This window comes from Trachurus japonicus, chromosome 20 (genome assembly GCF_045865225.1).
Source record: "Trachurus japonicus isolate A0001 chromosome 20, Traja_1.0".
Lineage (NCBI taxonomy): Eukaryota > Metazoa > Chordata > Actinopteri > Carangiformes > Carangidae > Trachurus > Trachurus japonicus.
The window spans coordinates 24,811,836-24,831,651 of NC_140926.1; the positions used below are offsets into that span (position 1 = coordinate 24,811,836).

Here is a 19,816-nt window from a genome sequence, read left to right on the forward strand (position 1 = left end):
GGAGTTCTTGAAATGTATTTAGATAGCCCCTTGAAATTAACACCTATCGCATTTTCGAGAGGGTCCAACATAAAACACACAACAAATACAGACAAAACACAGAGGCTCTCATAGTATATCCATCCGCCCAAAACCCCTAAACCCCCTCCATCCACCACACCCACCCAACATCACACACAGCATAGACACAGTACACACTATAAAACAATACAGAGCCATACTGTACTACACAATACACAGAGCTACACATTTCCATCATCTGTTGTCAGTTCTGATATCTGATCATTTCCGAGTTGTTTTTCAGTACTCACTGACAAAGCCCGGGCCAAAGCTGGGGGGGTTGGGCCGCACCAACTGAGTGTTCACTTTGGTTTCCTGACAGAGGAAGAGGACAGTGAGACCGCAGCAGACACAGGACAGAGGAGACAATGAGGACCATACGTACCTGTCCAACCAGCTGTGGAGGCTGAGGGGCCACCTCTGGGGTCGGGGGCCCTGGTGCTGGAGGCTGTGGAAACCTGACAGTGACACACAGGGACACGTTTCTGTTACACTGAAGCAAACAGGAGTTTAAAACATCCATGATCACACAGTAGAGAAACTCTTACATAAACAATACACTAAATTAGGGATGAAGCCATCTGAACCATTGATATTAAAGGTCCAGTGTGTAATATTTGTCAAGGTTTACTGACTAAATCTGAATATAATACCCATGAATATAATTGTATAAGTGTATAATCACTATAAAATAAAACGTTTGGTTTTCATAGCCTTATAATTCTCAGGAGGGGTGAGTGCAAGCGAGCGAATGAGTGAGTTATCAATCTTAGAATCTGAACGCTAGATATCACGCTTTTCCCCCCATTTTACGCACTGGACCTTTAAAATGCATAATTTATCTGCTGAATGAACAATGAAAAAAGTTATTAAAATTATGTGAATTCAATATTGAACTTGTGTGTAAATTTTCTTGTTCTTGTTTTGACAGTAAAAGATTTTTGTTCACACACTCCACCTTCACAGGGCAGAGGCGGGGGGGGGGCCGTACCTGTTGATGACCATGGGGTTGAGCGCCAGGTTGCCCTGGGTCATCACCTTGTTGATGCCCTTCAGAGCCACCATCTTAGCCTTCATGATGGGGTCAGAGATGGAGTCAAAGTCTGCTGCACGCGCACACATACAGAAAGGACAAAAAGATGAAACCAGAAACAGCATCAACAGGAGTGAGGGTTCAGGTCTGTCAGAGCTCACGTCTTACCCATATTGGGGAACAGAGTGTCTGAGGTGGACCTCTGTCTGATCAGGGCCTGCATCTGTTTCTGCTGCTGCTGCTCCTGACGCTCCTGGTCCAGGAGGTCCTGCAGGAGGAGAGGCTGTTCCTCAAGAAGCAGTGGCCTACCTTTGTTCTGGGATTGATTCTGGGGGAAGCCGGTCTGGTTCTGGGTGGATGGTCCTGGGTGAAGAGGCTGGGTCTGGGGGTTTAGGACCAAGTGAAGCTGAGGGGGTTGAAGGGGTAGAGGGTGAGGTGGAGCAGGGACACCCTGAGGAGTGAGACTGGGGTGAGGAGACACCGGGAGAGCCTGAGGGTGGGGGGTGAGTAGAGCTGAGGGGGAGGGTCCAAAGGGTCTCTGCTGCTGCTGCTGCTGGAAGACAGACTGTTGCCCTGGAGACAGCATAAAAAAAGAGGAGGCAAGGAGATAAGAGGATGAGACAGGAAGACAGGAGGAACATTTCTGGTTAAACTTCAGCTCCTCAGACCACTAATCAAACAACAAAACGTACCTGCAGTGGGGGGGTGAACCCTGGAGACCACACCTGATGATGAAACCTGGACCTGGAGAGCTGACAAAGCCCCTGAACCAGAACCAGAGTCCTCCAACTTCTCCTTGAGGGAGGTATGAACAAGTTATTCAACAAGATCATCTGAAAACTGCACAATTCATTGGATAAATGTTTTTTCTTTATTCTCTTTTCGTAAGAATATTGGTCATATATTATTTTGTATCCTACTTGTTTATAGCATCGAAAACCAGAGGATGACACATGGTGGATATTGTTAAGGTGTCTTGTAATCCCACGTGGGATTGGCCAGACACAGAAATATAATTAACTAATAAATAACTGATAAACTAACTAATAAATAAATAACTATAATCTTGTTGTCTTTAATAACTGAATGAACAGATCACCAATAATCTAAATGATCAGTAGGGCTGGGACGATATGCTTTTCTCCCGATTCGATTCTTCTACAATTTTTTGGATGGCGATTCAATTTAAATTGCGATTCTACGATATTGCCGATTCTCTCGATTTTTAGTCTGCATTTCTAACATTTATCTGCACACAAATACTGTAGGAGCCTATAAATTAACATACTCCATTATAAAGTGAACCTAAACCCTTTTCAAAACCTGTACTCTCTGTATGTAAAAAAGGCGAACAAATGCACATTGCACAATATTTTTAAAAATTCCAACAAAAAAAAATTCCAAAAAAAAAATTCCAAAAAAAAGAAATTTTCAAAAGAAAAATTGATTTTTGAAAAAGAAATCGATTAAAAAATCGTCAAAAAAGATATCGCGATATTTACAGTACAGGCCAAAAGTTTGGACACACCTTCTCATTCAATGTGTTTCCTTTATTCTCACTGAAGGCACCAAAACTATGAATGAACACATGTGGAATTAACAAAAAAGTGTGAAATAACTGAAAACACGTCTTTTCTTCTTTGTCTTCTCTTTCTTCTTTTCTTCTTCCTCTCCTTCTTCCTCCTCCTCCTCTATCTCTGCCCCCACCAATTCTAGTTTCTTCAAAGTAGCCACCCTTTGCTCTGATTACTGCTTTGCACACTCTTGGCATTCTCTTGATGAGCTTCAAGGGTTAGGGTTAAAATGGTTTTCACGTCACAGGTGTGCCTTGTCAGGGTTCATTAGTGGAATTTCAGTGAGAATCTACAATGTAAATAGTCATGAAAATAAAGGAAATGCATTGAGTGTGTCCAAACTTTTGGCCTGTACTGTATGTGAATCGATTTTTTCTCCCACCCCTAATGATCAGTACTAATAACTAACAAAAGAGATGGTCCTACCTTGGTGAGAAGGGTAGAGGAGCTGAGTGCCTCAGTGCCTGAAGCTCCAGGATCTCCTGGGTGTCCAGAAACTCTAGTGATGGTTTGTGTCGTGGGTTCTTCTGTCTTGACGATGTCCTTCACTTCCTGTTTCACCTGCTCCACAGAGGACGTGTGGATATCTGTCTTTCTGGACCCAGCGGCTCCGTCCTTCTCCTCCACGGGCTCCAGGTCAAGCTCCTCGTTGAACATGTCCTTCTTGTCTTCGAGGTTGAGCTCGGGGTCAGCGTAGGCAATCAAGTCAAACTTCCCCGACAGCAGGAAGTCATCCAGGTGGAGGTCGTTAGGACCCAGATCAAGGTCCTCTTTGCCTGGAAAAGAAGTCCACATGAGTCAGACATTTTCTTCCGACTCATTTATTAGATCTGTATTTTCTCATATCAATGAGTTCCTGTACCCACTTTATTTTCTTCATACTGTAAAAAGTTCATTTACCTTTGTCTGAGCTTCATGTTTCACTCACTCTGTAACTAATGCTTAATAGTACCGTATTTCCTCTAATAGAGGCCGAGGCCTTTATTTACTTTAGCTGCCCAGGGGAACCGGCCTGTATTGGAGACCGGCTTATATTTGAGAGAGGCTATTATTTCTTCCTCTGTTTCATGCTGGTGCTCAAATTTGACAGTTACCGTGCTCAGTTTTCATTCTGCCTACAATTAATTATATTTTTTTACACATTACTGTAGCAGGTACCGCAACAGCAGCGATCAGCTGGACAGGATTAGGCTAATAAACGCTGGAGCACAAGTGACCAGTTTTGTCACAGATCGGGTAGCGTCGCAAATCGGGTAGTGACACGCCATGCTGCTAAAGCTCTCTTCGGTCGAGTTGTCAGTGACTGTTTCCTTGAAGCGTGGGTTCATGTGGCACTTCAGATCTAGCTACTGCCATCTGCTGGCACTTGTGGGTTACTGCATCCGTGTTTGGCCGCCTGAGACCAGTGCATCCACAGTGACTGAAATTCAGGTTTTTTCTGTTTGTTTGTTTTTTTCCCATTGACCCGGCCTGTATTTGGGGCCGGCCTTTATTTGTTCGTGTAAACCACGCCCCCGGCCATTATAACAGACCCGGCTATTAAATAGATACCGGCTACTATTAGAGGAAATACGGTATGTACTTATTATGAAGTGTTACCCAAACACGCAAATATCACATAAACTGCTGAAATGTGACAAAACTGCAGTTGACTGTGATTACATGAAAAATCTTAGGGTAATAATCAAATGATAATGCTTCTCAATAACATGAGAAAGAAATGCATCTTTGCATGACTGATCTTATATCATCTTTTAAGAGAGGATCCGTGCTGATCATAGATGCATATTGTCCCCCAACCCTGCACATAGTCTGTAGAAGATTTTATTTATATGTTCCAATGTTTAAAGCTAATAAATGGCTCTTCTTCTTCATAAGGTGTATGTGTATTATCAGGGCTCCTTACTGCCCCTAAATGGAGGCATTTTGCCCCTAAAATTTGAGACAGTGAAAGTAAATGTTTCATCTACTTGTGCATGTGCAACCAGTGTTTTACCAGTGTTTTTTAACACTGGTAAAACATTAAGGGGCAACTCAAAGAATCTATAATCTGTCATTACAGGTGGCAGGCCAATGATTGAGGATCATGTCATGTCAAATTGTTAAATTGTTAAATTTTGAAAATACTGGAAGAATGTTATGTCAAAAATGTAACATGCAGAAAAACTGAATATGTGAGTATTGGGGGCGGGACTAGATAAGCTTTTGCTTCTCCCGCTTTCCCTTTCGGTCATGTGTATTGTATTAATTGGATTGAGATGATGTGTGATGATGATGACTAATTGACATGCCCGAAATGAACCGAATAAATAAATAAATAAAATCATAAATGAAAAGGAAATGTGAATATTTGCCTTGCAAATCAATTTACAGTTTGTGTGCCCCTAAATTCTCAGCTTGAGCTCCTAAAATCTTAAATTAGGGGCCACTGTGCTCCCTGTAAAAAATGTTAGTCGGGAACCATGGTATTATTACACTATGTTTAGGTTAATACTATAAAAGTGGCATAAAATGATCAGAAAGACACAATTAAATCATTTATTGCAATTATTTGTATGGCAATTAATTGTCAACTAAAATGTCACTATCGTGAAAACCCTATCTAAGTTTCAGGTGTTCATACCTTCATCAGGGTCAAGGTTGAGGTTCAGGTCCACCAGATCTTTCACCTCCACGTCCTCCAGATCCTTGACAGCTGAGTCCTCTCCCTCCAGGTGCTCCTCCATCCCATCAGCCCCTGGCAGTGTGGAGTCGCTGCCGAGGTGCTGGTGTTGGTCCTGCTGGTTCAGCTGCTCCACACTGGCCGCCAGCACCATCTGCTGGCCCAGCACCGTCTCACCCATCCTGGTCCCCTGACCGGGCCGGACCAGAGACTGCTGGGGGTCTCTGGGGTGCATTAGAGGGGCCTCGGGGAAAGGCATCCTCAGCCGGTTCTCTGGGGCCCGGTGACGAAGCTCGATGTAGGGCTGTCCCATGATGCTGTGCTGCTGGATGGAGATGGAGCGTGGGAGGAACGGCTGGGGGACACCTGGACAGAAGGGGAAGAACTCTGTGTTCATACAATATAAACTAAGACATTCATAACAACTACTTCTGATAGGGATGGAAGAATTCAGCTCTTTTTTAATATCAACAGCACAATGTAATAGTTCAGAAGTTGTATCATATTAGAGAGATTAAGATTAGTGATAATATGTTAGAATAAATCCATATATGTATATGCTTATATATTAGAGAGATAAAGATTAGTGATAATATGTTAGAATAAATCCATATATGTATATGCTTATATATTAGAGAGATTAAGATTAGTGATAATATGTTAGAATAAATCCATATATGTATATGCTTATATATTAGAGAGATAAAGATTAGTGATAATATATTAGAATAAATCCAGCTAGATAAATTCATAAATTAACTTACTGTATAGATTATAATAACAAGGAAGCTTGATAGCAAATTTATGAATAAGGGGTGGAAGTAAATAAGTTTTACTTCTTCCTACTCCTTTTCGGATATGGAAAAAAAAAAAAAAAAGATCTTTATCTTTATTTTAATTTTTTTCATGTGTTGTCTTTGCAAAGTATTCATTTGTTATGTCTGTCCATTACTGTATTTTTATTTTTTTTATTTTTAACATGTCTGAAATAAACTTAAACTAACTAACTAAATTGCATAAGTTTGGAGTTGGGAGTTTTGAAGTAAAGAAAACAGAATGTAGAGATTCTAGCTTTGACTTGACACATTTCACACTGATGACTGATGAATATTCTGTTGGATCTTTGCAGACATCAGTAAAGTCGATCAACTCATCAGAGGTGCTCTTCCTACCTGTCATTATGTGTGAGTGATCGGTGAGGGGTCGGATGCCGGTGAACTCCCCAGGAATGGGCCTCCTTATCTGGACAGGGACTCCCTCCACCACAGCCAGAGCAGATCCAGGCAGCGGACCCAGGGGCGAGGCCAGGGGCCCACTGATCCTGGAGGAGAACAGACATGAGCTCAACAGACCACACCATCACATCAGGACAGAACCAGAGTTTATGAGTCCTCATACCTCAGGGCCGGTCCTCTGACTCCCATGTCTCTGGGGAGACTGTGCCTGGGGATAGGACCCTCGCTGGGGGGGAAGCCCCTCTGCTGCTCCCCTGGGAAACCTGTAGGGAACCTGGACCCCGAAGACACCAGCGGCCCGCTCACGCCTGTGCCGGGGTACGGTGGCGGGGGCCGTCCAAAAAGGTCTGCTGGAGGGGCAGCGGAGGGGTCCTCCTGGGACCAGAGACGGGGTGTCCCTGGACCGGGCGCAGGGCCGGGAGGAGCAGCAGGGGCCACAGCTGGTCCTGAACATGGCTCCTGGAGACCTTTCTCCTGTCGTAACGCACTCTTCTGCTGCTGCTGCCTCAGGAGGAGCTGCCGCAGCCGCTGGCGCTGAGAACATACAACACAGAGAGGATTCAGTAGAGTTCATACAACACAGAGAGGATTCAGTAGAGTTCATACAACACATAGAGCAGGGGTCTTCAACGTTTTCCAGGCCAAGGACCCCCAAACTGATGGAGAGATGGAGCGGGGACCCCCTACTTATATTGTATAAAATTGTGTTTTATATTTAACGAGTCCTGTATTGCCAGGAAATGATAATACATACGTAGTCTATGAAAAAAAGTGGAAAAGTCAGGGGGCAGGGGCCCACTTTAGTATTCTTTCAGGGGGCCCAGAATTCCTAGCAACGGCCCTGGTGCCATATGCCAAAAGTGCCATATTCTCGACTATAAATCACGCTTTTTTTTTAGGAGTTTAGTCAAAGGGACTTATATAAAAAATATATGCCATGCCATGATCACAACAGGTCACAACTATGCTTGTGGTAACTGAATGCTGCTACTGCACCAATGAAAGAATTACTAAACCATAAAAAGACAGAGAAAACAAAGCAGTGTTTCCCCTACTGTTTTTTTCTCTGGCTTTTTATGCATTTATTTTGAAAGGGCAGCTGGAGAGAGACGGGGGCACGGAGAGAAAGTGAGAGGGGGGATTGACACGCAGCAATGGGACAGTCGGAGGGTCGCTGCAGCGGCCGTGCTCTACCAAGACTCGTGACTCACCTCCAACCGTCAGCGCCGCGGTCATCGGAGCTGATTCTGGGAACATTTACACCGGTCCCGCCGTGTCATGTCTCGGTTCCACGGAGCGTTTCAGTGACAGCCTGACGCTGCTTCATTGTCGCTGCGCTATGAGCAGACGTGGCGGCGCGCGTTAATGTCACCGTCATATGAGTGTGTGCTGTGAATTAACGAGTGTGTATGGAGAATGAAAACTAAAGTCCCATCGTTGTGTAGCTGACGGTTTAGGGGCCAAGTGTCACACAACACCACTGACAGCGGTGTGTGTGTGTGTGTGCGCGCGCCCGCCATCGGGCTGATTTTAGAGGGGGGTGGGGGGGAGTGAGCGAGAGAGAGTGAGAGAGAGACGGTGCACCGTGTTTGTATCAGATACAATACAAAGTCTCGCCTGACACCTATATTATAGGAAAACAAAGGACTTGTATGTAAAAATCCGATGTTCAGCAGCAGGGAACGCCCCTATGGATCTTTTTTTCATAACTTCCATATCTTTTGTCATATTTCTTTTCCCTCAACCAAAACTTTCGCGACCCCCCTGCAGTACCTCCGCGGACCCCCTAGGGGTCGCGGACCCCCTGTTGAAGACATCTGACAGAGGGTTCAGTAGAGTTCATACAACACATAGAGGGTTCAGTAGAGTTCATACAACACACAGAGAGGATTCAGTAGAGTTCATACAACACACAGAGAGGATTCAGTAGAGTTCATACAACACACAGAGGATTCAGTAGAGTTCATAGAACAAATCTCCTTGTTGTTTACAACTACTTCCGGGTAGAAAACCAGCATGAGAACAATAGTGACGGACGAGAGTTTCGCTATATCTCATTTTTCATGTTACTAATCTGATGTTTGTAAAGTCTATAAAACCAATGATTGGACAAACTTTACTATTTATGTGTGCACGTTTTTGTAATTAGTCATGCTTATCATAGATTAGCCGGGCTAACGGTTAGCTACCTGTTTAACTTCAATAACTCAGTGACTCAATAAATAATCCATGAAAAAATATTTTCTCCAGCGGATATCTGAGTTCCAACATGACTGAGCTAACTGGAGTAGTTTCATGTTGTATCCGACAACGGGAGGGTTTTAACAGCTGACGTCCTGCTGTTAGCTTAGCTGCTACCATTAGCTGTCCCTGTCAGCTGCAGCCACTGATGCTTTCTAGACACTGTTTCCCCAGAACTGAATAAATACAACACATAGCAACACAAAACACACACATATAATATAAAACCTATTGTAGATGGTCACATGGTTTTCTGTTACATTTTTAATCCAATTAATACGTTCTTTGTTACTAATCACCATAATATAATAAATATAGATATAATCAGTCATCTGGGGTGATGATGGCTGCTTCACAATGACATTATGTTTGTAATGGAAGCAGATTTTCAGTGCTTTTGTGGCCACCTCAGGATATTCTGCTTTAATCAACAACGCAGCGAAACTTTACGTTTTCTGCTAAGTGATGAAGAGTTGGAGAGCATTCACACAGTGCAATAAAGCATTTGCATCACCTGCTGCAATGAACCCGTCATTTAAATGGGTTAAATACTGCAACTGTAAGCAGGGCTCGACAGTGCGAGCCCCTCGTTGCAAATGCGAGTAAAAAACAGATCAACGCGAATTGTGAAATGCAATTAGTAGCACGTGTGCGACTACCGAATTTTAGCGTTCAATAAATGTTTTATGATGTGTTGCGAACGTTTGGAGGTTGTGGCCGGTTGTGTACTTGAATGCTGCCTCAGCAGAAAAAAAGAGACTGCACGCGGAACCAAACCGAAGCGCAGCGCCCTGAGCGGAGGCAGTTTCAGATCGGCGCACATGTTAACCGGTCTGCCCGGTCGCACATCTGGCGCTGTCCGCTCCCTGTGTGACCAGCCAAGGCCCCGCGAAGGCCCCGCTCCGCCTCCGCGGGCAGTGCGTCCGTACACGTAATGTAAAGCGAACTCATTCATATGCTCACAACCCAAAGCAGCGCCGTAGCCGCGAGCACTCGGTGTGACGGCGATGTTGTTGTTTTTTTATTCCGTGCATGTCCGTGGAGCTGTGCGCCGCGGTTCTCTACGTTGCTGTGCCAGGCAGGTGTTTCCCACGGAGCTCGGCCCCGTTTGAAAAGAAGCCCGTACTGTATGTGAAAAGACGTTGCATCCGCAATGTAGAATGCGTAGAAGAGAAACACACATTTTAGGACCACTGACTTGAATAATCGGGTCAGACAAATGTAAACACACAAGGCTGAACATCACTGGACATGTCTGTTGGGATTATACAAAAAAGTAAAGTAAGGTAGAGCTGTCAAGATGTAGGCTATGCAGTATATACTGTAGGCTATCACTCATTTCCAATGTACAGGTGCATTAGAATATCATGGACGAGTTTATTAAGGCCTATGTCACTAATTCAATTCAAAAAGTGAAACTAACTAACACATTATATACTGTAGCCTATATGAAGACCTGAAATTCAGTATTCCCAAAAATGTAAATACTACAAAGGACCTTTTTTTTCTCTTTTCTTTAAAGCATTTTTAATATACAAATGTTGTCCATCTATATGCACTCAATACTTGGTTGGGGCTGTTTGATTTGAACTACTGGAAATGGACTTTTCCATGATATTATAATGTATTTAAATGCACATGTATTATGTTAATGGTGAGTGTCACCGCTCTAAGATCTTTTTTTGGTCCTCACCAGTTGGCATCCCTGTTAAAAAGCTATGAATTGAACTGTTTTGCTTATAAATGCCTCCTCATTGACCTCATATCACGTTATTATTTAAAATTATTTGTGTGCTACTAAAATTATTTGTGTGCTACTAGATTTTTCAACTTAGTAGCACACGTGCTACCAGGGAAAATGCTAAGCGTCGAGCTCTGACTGTAAGTGTATATTAGACAAAACAAACTATTATATATTTTTTCATTCTCTTTCTGTGGCCCAGTACCAAATGATCCACAGCCTGGTGGTTGGGAACCCCTGCATTAAAACACACAGAACACAGTAGAGTAGAACTGAGACCCAAGAGAGGTGAGAGCAGCGGACCAACCTGTCTTAGCTTCTCCTCTGAGTCACCAGGCTGAGGTAGCATGCTCATTGGTCCGTCTGAAGAGGCCACGCCCAGCGCTGCTATTTCATTGACTGAAGTCTTGTCCATCTGTGAGGGGCCCGCTGTCAGGTGGCCCTGCTCAAAGGGGTCATGACCCGGGGTCTGACTGGGTAAACCAGAGAAGCTGCCGTCCTCTGACATGCCAGGGTGCTTTGGGGTCTGGCTGCTGGGGGTTCTGGAAAATGAGTCCTGTTGTTGTCTCCCTGGAGACTGCTGCAACTGAAGAGAGAAAAACTCAAATAAAACAGAGGTACATAGGACATTTTATAATAATGTACCGTAAAATTCAGAATATAAGTCGCACTGGTATATAAGTCGCAGTCTATCTTTGAGGGCCTCAAACTGGGAAAACAAGGTTTTCTATTGCTATTTGGTAATAAAAAACATTATACAGGTTCCACATGTTTCTTTGCTGCGGTGTAGCTCTTTCTTGTTATTTTATATTTAAAAAGAAAATAAATCGCGGGGTAATTCTGACCGAGTCCAGCAGGAGGAGGGGCTGACTGACAGAGATGAGAGACGGTGGTTTTAAAAAAAAAAACCCATAACAATAATATTATTTTATGTCGGAGACTATGGCGGGCCCAAATGAGTCTCGTTAATTACCGTCATCGGAAACGCCGTTCTGCCCACGTGCTCGTATGCGGATACAGGACGCATTACCGCTTACACCTGTGTTCACACACATGTGGTCACAATGCGACCCCGACCCCGACCACCTCTGGGAGGTGGTTTGGCCCATCGGATCACAATCCGTCCTCAATGCACCCTGGTTGCCTTACTTTCAAGTGGTCCAGCTCTATCTGACTGCAGTCTGATCACTGAGAACGCTGTTAATACCAGTTTTAAACGGGGTTGACATTTACCTTGGTCTATAGGTCGCACCGGTGTATAAGCCGCACCCAACTTTTTAGAAGGAAAAAAAAGGAAGTAAAGTGGGACTTATACACCGAATTTTACGTAGGTCTGACAAAAAACTGGACCCAGGTCTACAAAGTGAGCCCAACATGTACTGTTGACAGACAGCAGGAGTCCTGTGTTGTCTGTTACCTGGTGGTGTGTGGGGGTGAAGGTGGCTGTCTCTCCACTAAGTCCTGCAGCCAGTGGCGAGGACCCTGGTCCTGCCTGCTGAGGGATGAAGTTCTCTCCGGGGGCCAGAGGTCGTGGTGTGGACGGCTGCTGGGCGTAGGGGTCCGGGGAGGGCCGCGTGTAGGAGTCGCCGCTCCGCTGGTTGCCCGGCGACCGTGGGAAGCGCTCTGAGACGGACGGGCGGGGCGTCCCGGGGTTGGAGCCGTAGGGGTCGTGGGTGGGGTGGGAGGGGGACTGCCGGCGGTTGGCAGACTGCTGGTTGAACTGGTCCAGTCGCAGTGCAGGGGGGGTGGGGAGGTAGGAGGGGTCAGAGTGGGGGCGCGGCGTACCGGGGGTCTGAGGATTGGTGTAATCAGGAGAGGGACGTGATGTCATAGGCGACTGCTGGCTGAGGGGGTCGCTCATCTGCTGGCTGTAGTCGGGTCTGGGGGTGCCGGGGGCCTGGCCATAGGGGCTTCTGTGGGGGGACCCCAGCCCTGAGAGGGGGCTGGAGGGGAAAGAAGGGTCCTGTGACTGGGGGAGGGCGAAGCCCAGGTCTGTGGGTCTTGGGGGGTCTCGCCTTCCTACTACTAAGTTTCCAAACACCTCCTGGGGCAGGTGCTGGGGGGGCATGGGGGCTTTAAACACCCCACCCTGGAGCATTTCACCAGGCCGGTTTGAGAGGAGGTTGCTGTTGAGAAGAGGCCTCTGGTAGGTCTCCGCTGCTCGGATACCAAGGAGTCTGCCTGTGTGGTCGGGGGCCGAGCTCATCACTGCTCTGTTCTGCTGCAGCCCTGGGGGGGGGAGGAGGAGGACAAGTCAGGAGGGGGAGGACCTCTGTGTCTACTGTAACTCACAATTGTATTATGTTGTATTATGATTGTGTGACTTTCTTTGTTTTGTTTTTTGCTTTTTTTTTTTCCTTTTTATTCATGGTTTTAAATATTGTACTTAATGTTATATTGTGTCTCCTTTAATCTGTTGCTTTTATTTCAGTATAGGGGGACTATCAGTGGAAATTAGCCATGTGGCTAGAGTTGAGTACAATTCACACTTGGAGTGTTGTTGATGTGTATTGTCCCTCTTGATCAAATAAAGGAAATTGAAATTGGAAACACGGGGGGGGGGGGCATCGTTACAGGGAGGAAGCAAGGAGAGGAGCACACCACCAGGAGGAAACAAGGACATGGTGGAAACATGGATAAAATATCGCTATGGGGAGAAAACATGGAGACCTTAATATGAGGAAGAATAAAGGAGGAGAGGTCACTACGAGAAGGAAACAAGGAGGAGAGGTCACAAGGAGGAGGAAACAAGGAGGAGAGGTCACTACGAGGAGGAAACAAGGAGGAGAGGTCACTACGAGGAGGAAACGAGGAGGAGAGGTCACTACGAGGAGGAAACAAGGAGGAGAGGTCACTACGAGGAGGAAACGAGGAGGAGAGGTCACTACGAGGAGGAAACAAGGAGGAGAGGTCACTACGAGGAGGAAACGAGGAGGAGAGGTCACTACGAGGAGGAAACAAGGACATGGTGGAAACATGGATAAGATATCGCTATGGGGAGAAAACATGGAGACCTTAATATGAGGAAGAATAAAGGAGGAGAGGTCACTACGAGGAGGAAACAAGGAGGAGAGGTCACTACGAGGAGGAAACGAGGAGGAAACAAGGAGGAGAGGTCACTACGAGGAGGAAACGAGGAGGAGAGGTCACTACGAGGAGGAAACGAGGAGGAAACAAGGAGGAGAGGTCACTACGAGGAGGAAACGAGGAGGAAACAAGGAGGAGAGGTCACTACGAGGAGGAAACGAGGAGGAGAGGTCACTACGAGGAGGAAACAAGGAGGAGAGGTCACTACGAGGAGGAAACAAGGAGGAGAGGTCACTACGAGGAGGAAACGAGGAGGAAACAAGGAGGAGAGGTCACTACGAGGAGGAAACGAGGAGGAAACAAGGAGGAGAGGTCACTACGAGGAGGAAACGAGGAGGAAACAAGGAGGAGAGGTCACTACGAGGAGGAAACGAGGAGGAAACAAAGAGGAGAGGTCACTAGAGGAGGAAACGAGGAGGAGAGGTCACTAGAGGAGGAAACGAGGAGGAGAGGTCACTAGAGGAGGAAACGAGGAGGAGAGGTCACTAGAGGAGGAAACGAGGAGGAAACAAGGAGGAGAGGTCACTAGAGGAGGAAACGAGGAGGAGAGGTCACTAGAGGAGGAAACGAGGAGGAGAGGTCACTAGAGGAGGAAACGAGGAGGAAACAAGGAGGAGAGGTCACTAGAGGAGGAAACACTGAGGAGACAGCAGTAATCACCTGGTTGGGGTCCGAGGGCCCTGGAGACGTCGGAGACTTTGGGGTCGGGGGACGGTGCGGGGGAACCGAAGGCATCGTGGGCTGGAGAGGCACTGAGGGAGTTGCGACGCTGCTGCTGCTGCTGCTGGGGGGCCGTGGGTCCGGCCGACTGGGCGGGGGACGGCCGAGGAGTCCCCACCACCTTGGCGTAGGGGTCCCATGGTGAGGAGGGGCGGGAGGAGGGAGGGGAGAACATCTGCGGGGAGGACGGGGGCTGGTGGAGAGGGGAGGAGGCGTGGGGGGAGTGGGGGAGCGAGGAGAAGCCGGAGGGGGGAGGGACTTGTGGTCTGAGGAAGACGTCGTCGGCCTGCCCGGGACCCTGCCCCCCCTGCAGGAGGTGGTGCTGCCTGAACTGAGCGTCCCTGGAGGCGGACGAGTGGAGGGGGGACGTGTTGTCCCCGCCGGCGGAGCGCTGGGTGGGGGTCATGGGGCTGCGGCTGCCCGTCTCGGGGGACAGGTGTCCGGGCAGGCGCTGGGTGGCGAGCAGCTGCTGCTGGCGCTGCTGCTGCAGCTGCAACAGCTGCTCGCTCTTCACCTGCTCCAGCTTCTGCGTGGCCTCCATCTTGGCCTGCTGTTTACTCTTCTGACGCATTTGCTAAAGAAATGAACGTACAGCAGGAGAGGCAGTAGGAGGAGGAGGAGGAGGAGGAGGGGGACACAGGACAGTGATGAATGTCAGTGTGTTGATCGGCCTCCACAGGTGGAGTTAAAACACGATGACATGGCAGCTAGTAATGCTCTCTTTCCCTCTCTCTCTCTGTCTCTCTCTCTCTCAGTCAGTAGATGTGGAGGGTCAGTGATGATGGTGGAGACTAAAACACTTCCATCATTAATGACAGAGTCAGACAGAACTGCTTTAGTCCTCCTGTGATTCTAGTTCTGGGTGTGTTGCTCTTTCCTGTCTGTCTCTCACCTGGTTCTTCACACCTGCTCACAGTGAAGCTGAAGCTGCTGCGGCCCTGCCAGAGTCACACCTCACACTGTGTTCCTTCTCCTGGACGTATGTAGCTGCTAAGTGCTTGTTGCATTTGTCATTATTACTTCAGTTGTTTTGTGCAGTGTTGTCCTGACTGTTGTGTGTTTGTTGAATCGTAAGCTGATGTTCTGTTTTCACAGTTGTTTGTGACACGATGAGTCAAATCAAGGGGCCAGGACTAGGGATGTCACGATTATAGATTTTCTTAATACGATTATTGTCAGAGAAATAATCAAGATTATTACGATTAGTATATTAATAATTTTAACAATACTATGAATGTGTAAAATCAAATATAGTCCAAATATAATTGTGTTACTAATTATATAATCAAAATACAGTATGTAAAGTATCTATTAATATAGAACGTTTGAAGTATTCAAATGTTTGACATGGTTCCAACATAATCATTTTTGGAAAGTGAGGAACCTTTACGATTAAATAATTGAATTAATTGTGAAAACAAGTAATCGTGACATCCCTAGCCAGGACCATGTTTACTCCGCTGGTCTCAGATCAGTGTGAGGTGGACGATGAAAGGACAGCAGCAGACCAACATTCAGAGCGAGGCCTTTTCCCTCTTTAGAATAAAAGCAGTCAGTTCTAAGACAGACTGAGGCCACTGACACCGACTCTGGGTCACCTCCACTTGTATTCTCTCAGAGTGACTGGCCTGGTTACGTTTACTTTCATCTGTGACATATTCATCTCATGCAGTCAGATCAAACCCTTTTCTGATAATAACTTGTACTTTAGCCCAGAGATGATGACTGTGGCTGATCCTGGTCCATGTGTCTGGAATCCTCTTCAGTTTGGAGTGTGTGCTTCAGCTTTGTGCTTTGATTTTCTGAGATCAGTGAAGTTTAGACAACGAGCTCACATCACAACACTTATCTCGTAATTCCTAGAAGACTTGGATTAATTAACTTTAACCTGATTTTAAGATTGATCAGTAATGGATCAGTGAGATGTTCTGATCAGCAGATCAGAACTCTGTTCAGTTTACTGGGAGAGAAAACCAGGAACCTGAAACCAGACAACAGATGAGGCTTCTGCTTGATACGTGATTAATGATCAATGTATGAATGATCAGTTATAAACAGATCAATGATAAAAGTTAATGTCACAGCATTCGCACAAGTGTAAACAGAGCTGTAAACAGTGTCTGTAGCTGCAGGCCTACAGGTGAGTGAGGGCCAGATCAGCACTGATCCAGGACAGGAAGAGGATTTCAGAGGGTCATGGATCCAGGAAGTCTGCCTTGAACAGGTTCGCCTTGAGATCTTACCAGAGCCTCTTTTCCACCTCCTGCTACAGATGCCTGGTAGGGACAATCTTTATCTGTTGGTGATTTTAGGGCTTTGCTTTGGGGGAGATTTTCCTGCCTCTTCTTACCGGCTCCCCATCTGTCATTTACCTCTCCCTTTTCAATGACAATTACATCAGAGACATTAGTTGGAGCGAGTGAGGCTCAGCAAACATAACACATCATCTTCATCAGTGACACAATGACAACAGTTCTGCATACTCTTTTTTCATCTGTCTGCAGCCCCCTGACATGCAGCCTAATGGTTACTATGGTTACTACTCAGAGCAGGAAACCAACACCATCCTGCCACAGTGACAGACCTGCTGGTGAAGAAAGTAAGGTGGTCCAGATCCCTACTCTCATTTAACGATCAGAACTGCATTTGATTTTAATTGTGTCTGGAAACAGTTTAGTTGTTTGAGTAAGAACAAAAGCTAATCTTCTGAGAGTGAAGGGGCTCATTTAAAGGGATAGTTCAACATTTTGGGAAATTTGCCTATTACCATAATATACAGTATCAGGGATGCAAACGGGTCAGGACCAAAAAAGAGAGGAATTGTCTGGCGGGGGGGGTGCTCACCATTAACAAATGATTACATTACAATATCATGGAAAAGTCGATTTCCAGTAGTTCAACCCCAACCAAGTATTGAGTGCATATAGATGGACATAGTTTTCAGATATTAAAAATGCTTAAAAAAAAAAAAAAAAAATCCTTTGCAATATTTCAATTTAGGAGATACTGAATTTTAGGTCTTCACTGAATGTTAGTCATAATTATTACTATTAAAATAAACTGAATAAATAAAGACATGGGATGTTTCATTCAGTGTGTAATAATAATGTGTTAGTTTCACTTTAATTGAACACATTCTACATCGCGGAGGCGACGTCTCTCCTTCACCTCTGAAACGGGGCAGAGCTCCGTGGGAGACACCTGCCTGACACATGCACGGGGGGAAAAACGGCGTCGCCGTCGCACCGACTGCACGCGGTTACGCGGCGCTTTGGGTAACGAGCGCGCACGTCGCGCGTCAACATTGGAGGTAGGCTGTTATCAGTGTAATCAGAGGCGACCATGAATGAGTTCGCATTAGATTGTCACTGTCAGCCTGTTGGAAAAACATTTTACTGACCCCAGCTGAGACGCTGAGACCCCCCCCCCCCCCTCAAAACAAAAACTCTTCGGATCTGAACGATTCACACAAGTCACCTAATTGGTCATGAAAAAAGCGAGTTTCGCTTTTCGGCGCGCTGTTTGCATCCCTGAGTATATACTGTAAAGTGATAGCAGTAGGTTCATTACCATAAAGTGATGGTGCAAGCTGTTTTTAGATCAGTGGGGCAGAGATGTGAGCTGCTCAGCTAACACAATGGAGGTGAATGGTATTTTCACCTTTCCCTCATCAAACTAAATATACAACCCAACAACTCCAAAACACTTTCATTGACAAGTTGTAACCTGCACATTCACCATGCTATGAGATATAATGTAACATTACGAGACAGAGTTGTTGTCGATGTCAAATGCAGCCGGAACTACATTCCAGACATGGCTGCTGGGCGGAGTGATTTCAAGAAAGGCAAGTAATTCCGAGTATTTGCTTCATGTGTCGTAATATTACATAATTATACATTAATTATCTCATAGCCTGGTGAATGTGCAGGTCACAACTTGTCAATGAAAGTGTTTTGGAGTTGTTGGATTGTGTATTTGATGAGTTTGGAGGGAAAGGCGAAAGTACAATACACCCAATAATACACCTCCGTAGCATTAGCTGTGCAGCTCATGAATCTGCAAATTAGCCAAAATGTTGAACCATCCCTTTAAGTATTTTTCTTCACCTGACCCTTAATTTGTGATGCCCTCCGGTTCTTTGTTTCCAAACGGTTTTTCATGCAGCATCTACAGGTTTTATGTATGGTTTGAGTTAAACATGACAAATAGAATATAAAAGAGAACTTTTCTTTGCAGCTGTGGAGAAGCTGGAGAAGCTAAACCTGTTTAAAAGCTGAGGTCTGTGACTGGAGTCTGGTGTTGGTTTCTCTCTCCGTTTCTATTCAATGGGGGATGATGTGTTAAAGACAAACACGCTGAAACTCGGCTCACCTGTCGGAACTTCCACTCCTGCTCCTGCTCTGTCTCTTTGGGCCTCTGCGGGTCCTTGAATGCCATGTCTGTCTCCATGGTAACAGGGTCGTACGGTCCCGGTGGCAGCAAGGGTTGCTGCGAAGGCGGTTGGCGTTTGAGTGGATCGTTGGACAGCTGCACCTTGTTGATGCGCTGAGCTGCCCGGTTATCCCGGGCTTTTTGCTGTGGAGGAAGAGAAGGTCTCATTGACACAGACTGACTGTGGAAGTGCTCCCTCTATAAAAACATCTTATTTCAGTGTCTGTGCAGGGTCCAGTATTGATTAACCATTCTGCAGCTTGACATCATTTAAGATTGCACTCAGCAAAGATCTAAAACTGTTCCGACATGGTCTACTCTAACTTATGGGGTTCCTCTGGGGCCACAACTTTTCTATCCTCCATAAATTCTCAAATAAAACCCTGGGCCTTTTTGTTTCAAGTGCCAAACTGAACCGGCTCATATTTGAGAAAGGCATCGATATGGGACAGGCTTTAATTCATTTCACACGAGTCTTTAGCCCAGCTAAGATGGAAAAATACAATCAAATCAGTTGTTTGAAAGAGCAAGAATATGACTTCTGCGCTCTAGCCTTTGGTGCCACTTCAACCGAGTGACCCAAGGAGCTGATAAACTTCACTTGGTGGCATCATCAGAGGGACAGTGCCTGTTTCCAGTGGGTAATTATAGGTTTTTGTCATATATATTTGACAATGTCACATCATTTATATTCAATCATATCATTAGTAGTGTGTTTAGAGTGACTGGATTCTCCTGGACTGAAGAAGACACCTGTGTATGAACATCAAACCTCGTTATCAGCATCATTATCTGTTTTTCCAATTTATATCTGTTATCATTCAACCTAAAACCACCAAAAATGACATGTTTCTAATTAGGTCCTGAACTAGTAAACCCTTGAACCCTTCCATCTCTGTCTCCATTCATGACACTGAAGATAATACATGGTGAGACACATAGATGATTCTGTTTCTCTTTAGGGTTTTTCAGTTTCATTAGATAAACATTAACCATAGATGAAAGAAAAAATATGCAGATGGATTCAGC

General features: G+C 45.6%; 1 protein-coding gene across 1 annotated transcript in view; it reads right to left on the minus strand.

Moving 5' to 3' along the window:
• Nucleotides 1–19,816, minus strand: part of LOC146966985 (histone-lysine N-methyltransferase 2C-like) — a 93,970-nt gene that overhangs the window by 18,317 nt on the left and 55,837 nt on the right. The window contains exons 39-52 of the mRNA XM_085763577.1: nt 18,728–18,931; nt 16,597–16,731; nt 14,294–14,927; nt 11,964–12,775; nt 10,854–11,132; nt 6,728–7,098; nt 6,502–6,650; nt 5,291–5,695; nt 3,094–3,443; nt 1,786–1,888; nt 1,262–1,666; nt 1,052–1,166; nt 446–518; nt 312–375 (exon numbers count right to left, since the gene is read on the minus strand). Coding sequence (XP_085619703.1) covers nt 312–375; nt 446–518; nt 1,052–1,166; nt 1,262–1,666; nt 1,786–1,888; nt 3,094–3,443; nt 5,291–5,695; nt 6,502–6,650; nt 6,728–7,098; nt 10,854–11,132; nt 11,964–12,775; nt 14,294–14,927; nt 16,597–16,731; nt 18,728–18,931 — 4,099 coding nt within the window. The remainder of the gene's footprint in view (nt 1–311; nt 376–445; nt 519–1,051; nt 1,167–1,261; nt 1,667–1,785; nt 1,889–3,093; nt 3,444–5,290; nt 5,696–6,501; nt 6,651–6,727; nt 7,099–10,853; nt 11,133–11,963; nt 12,776–14,293; nt 14,928–16,596; nt 16,732–18,727; nt 18,932–19,816) is intronic.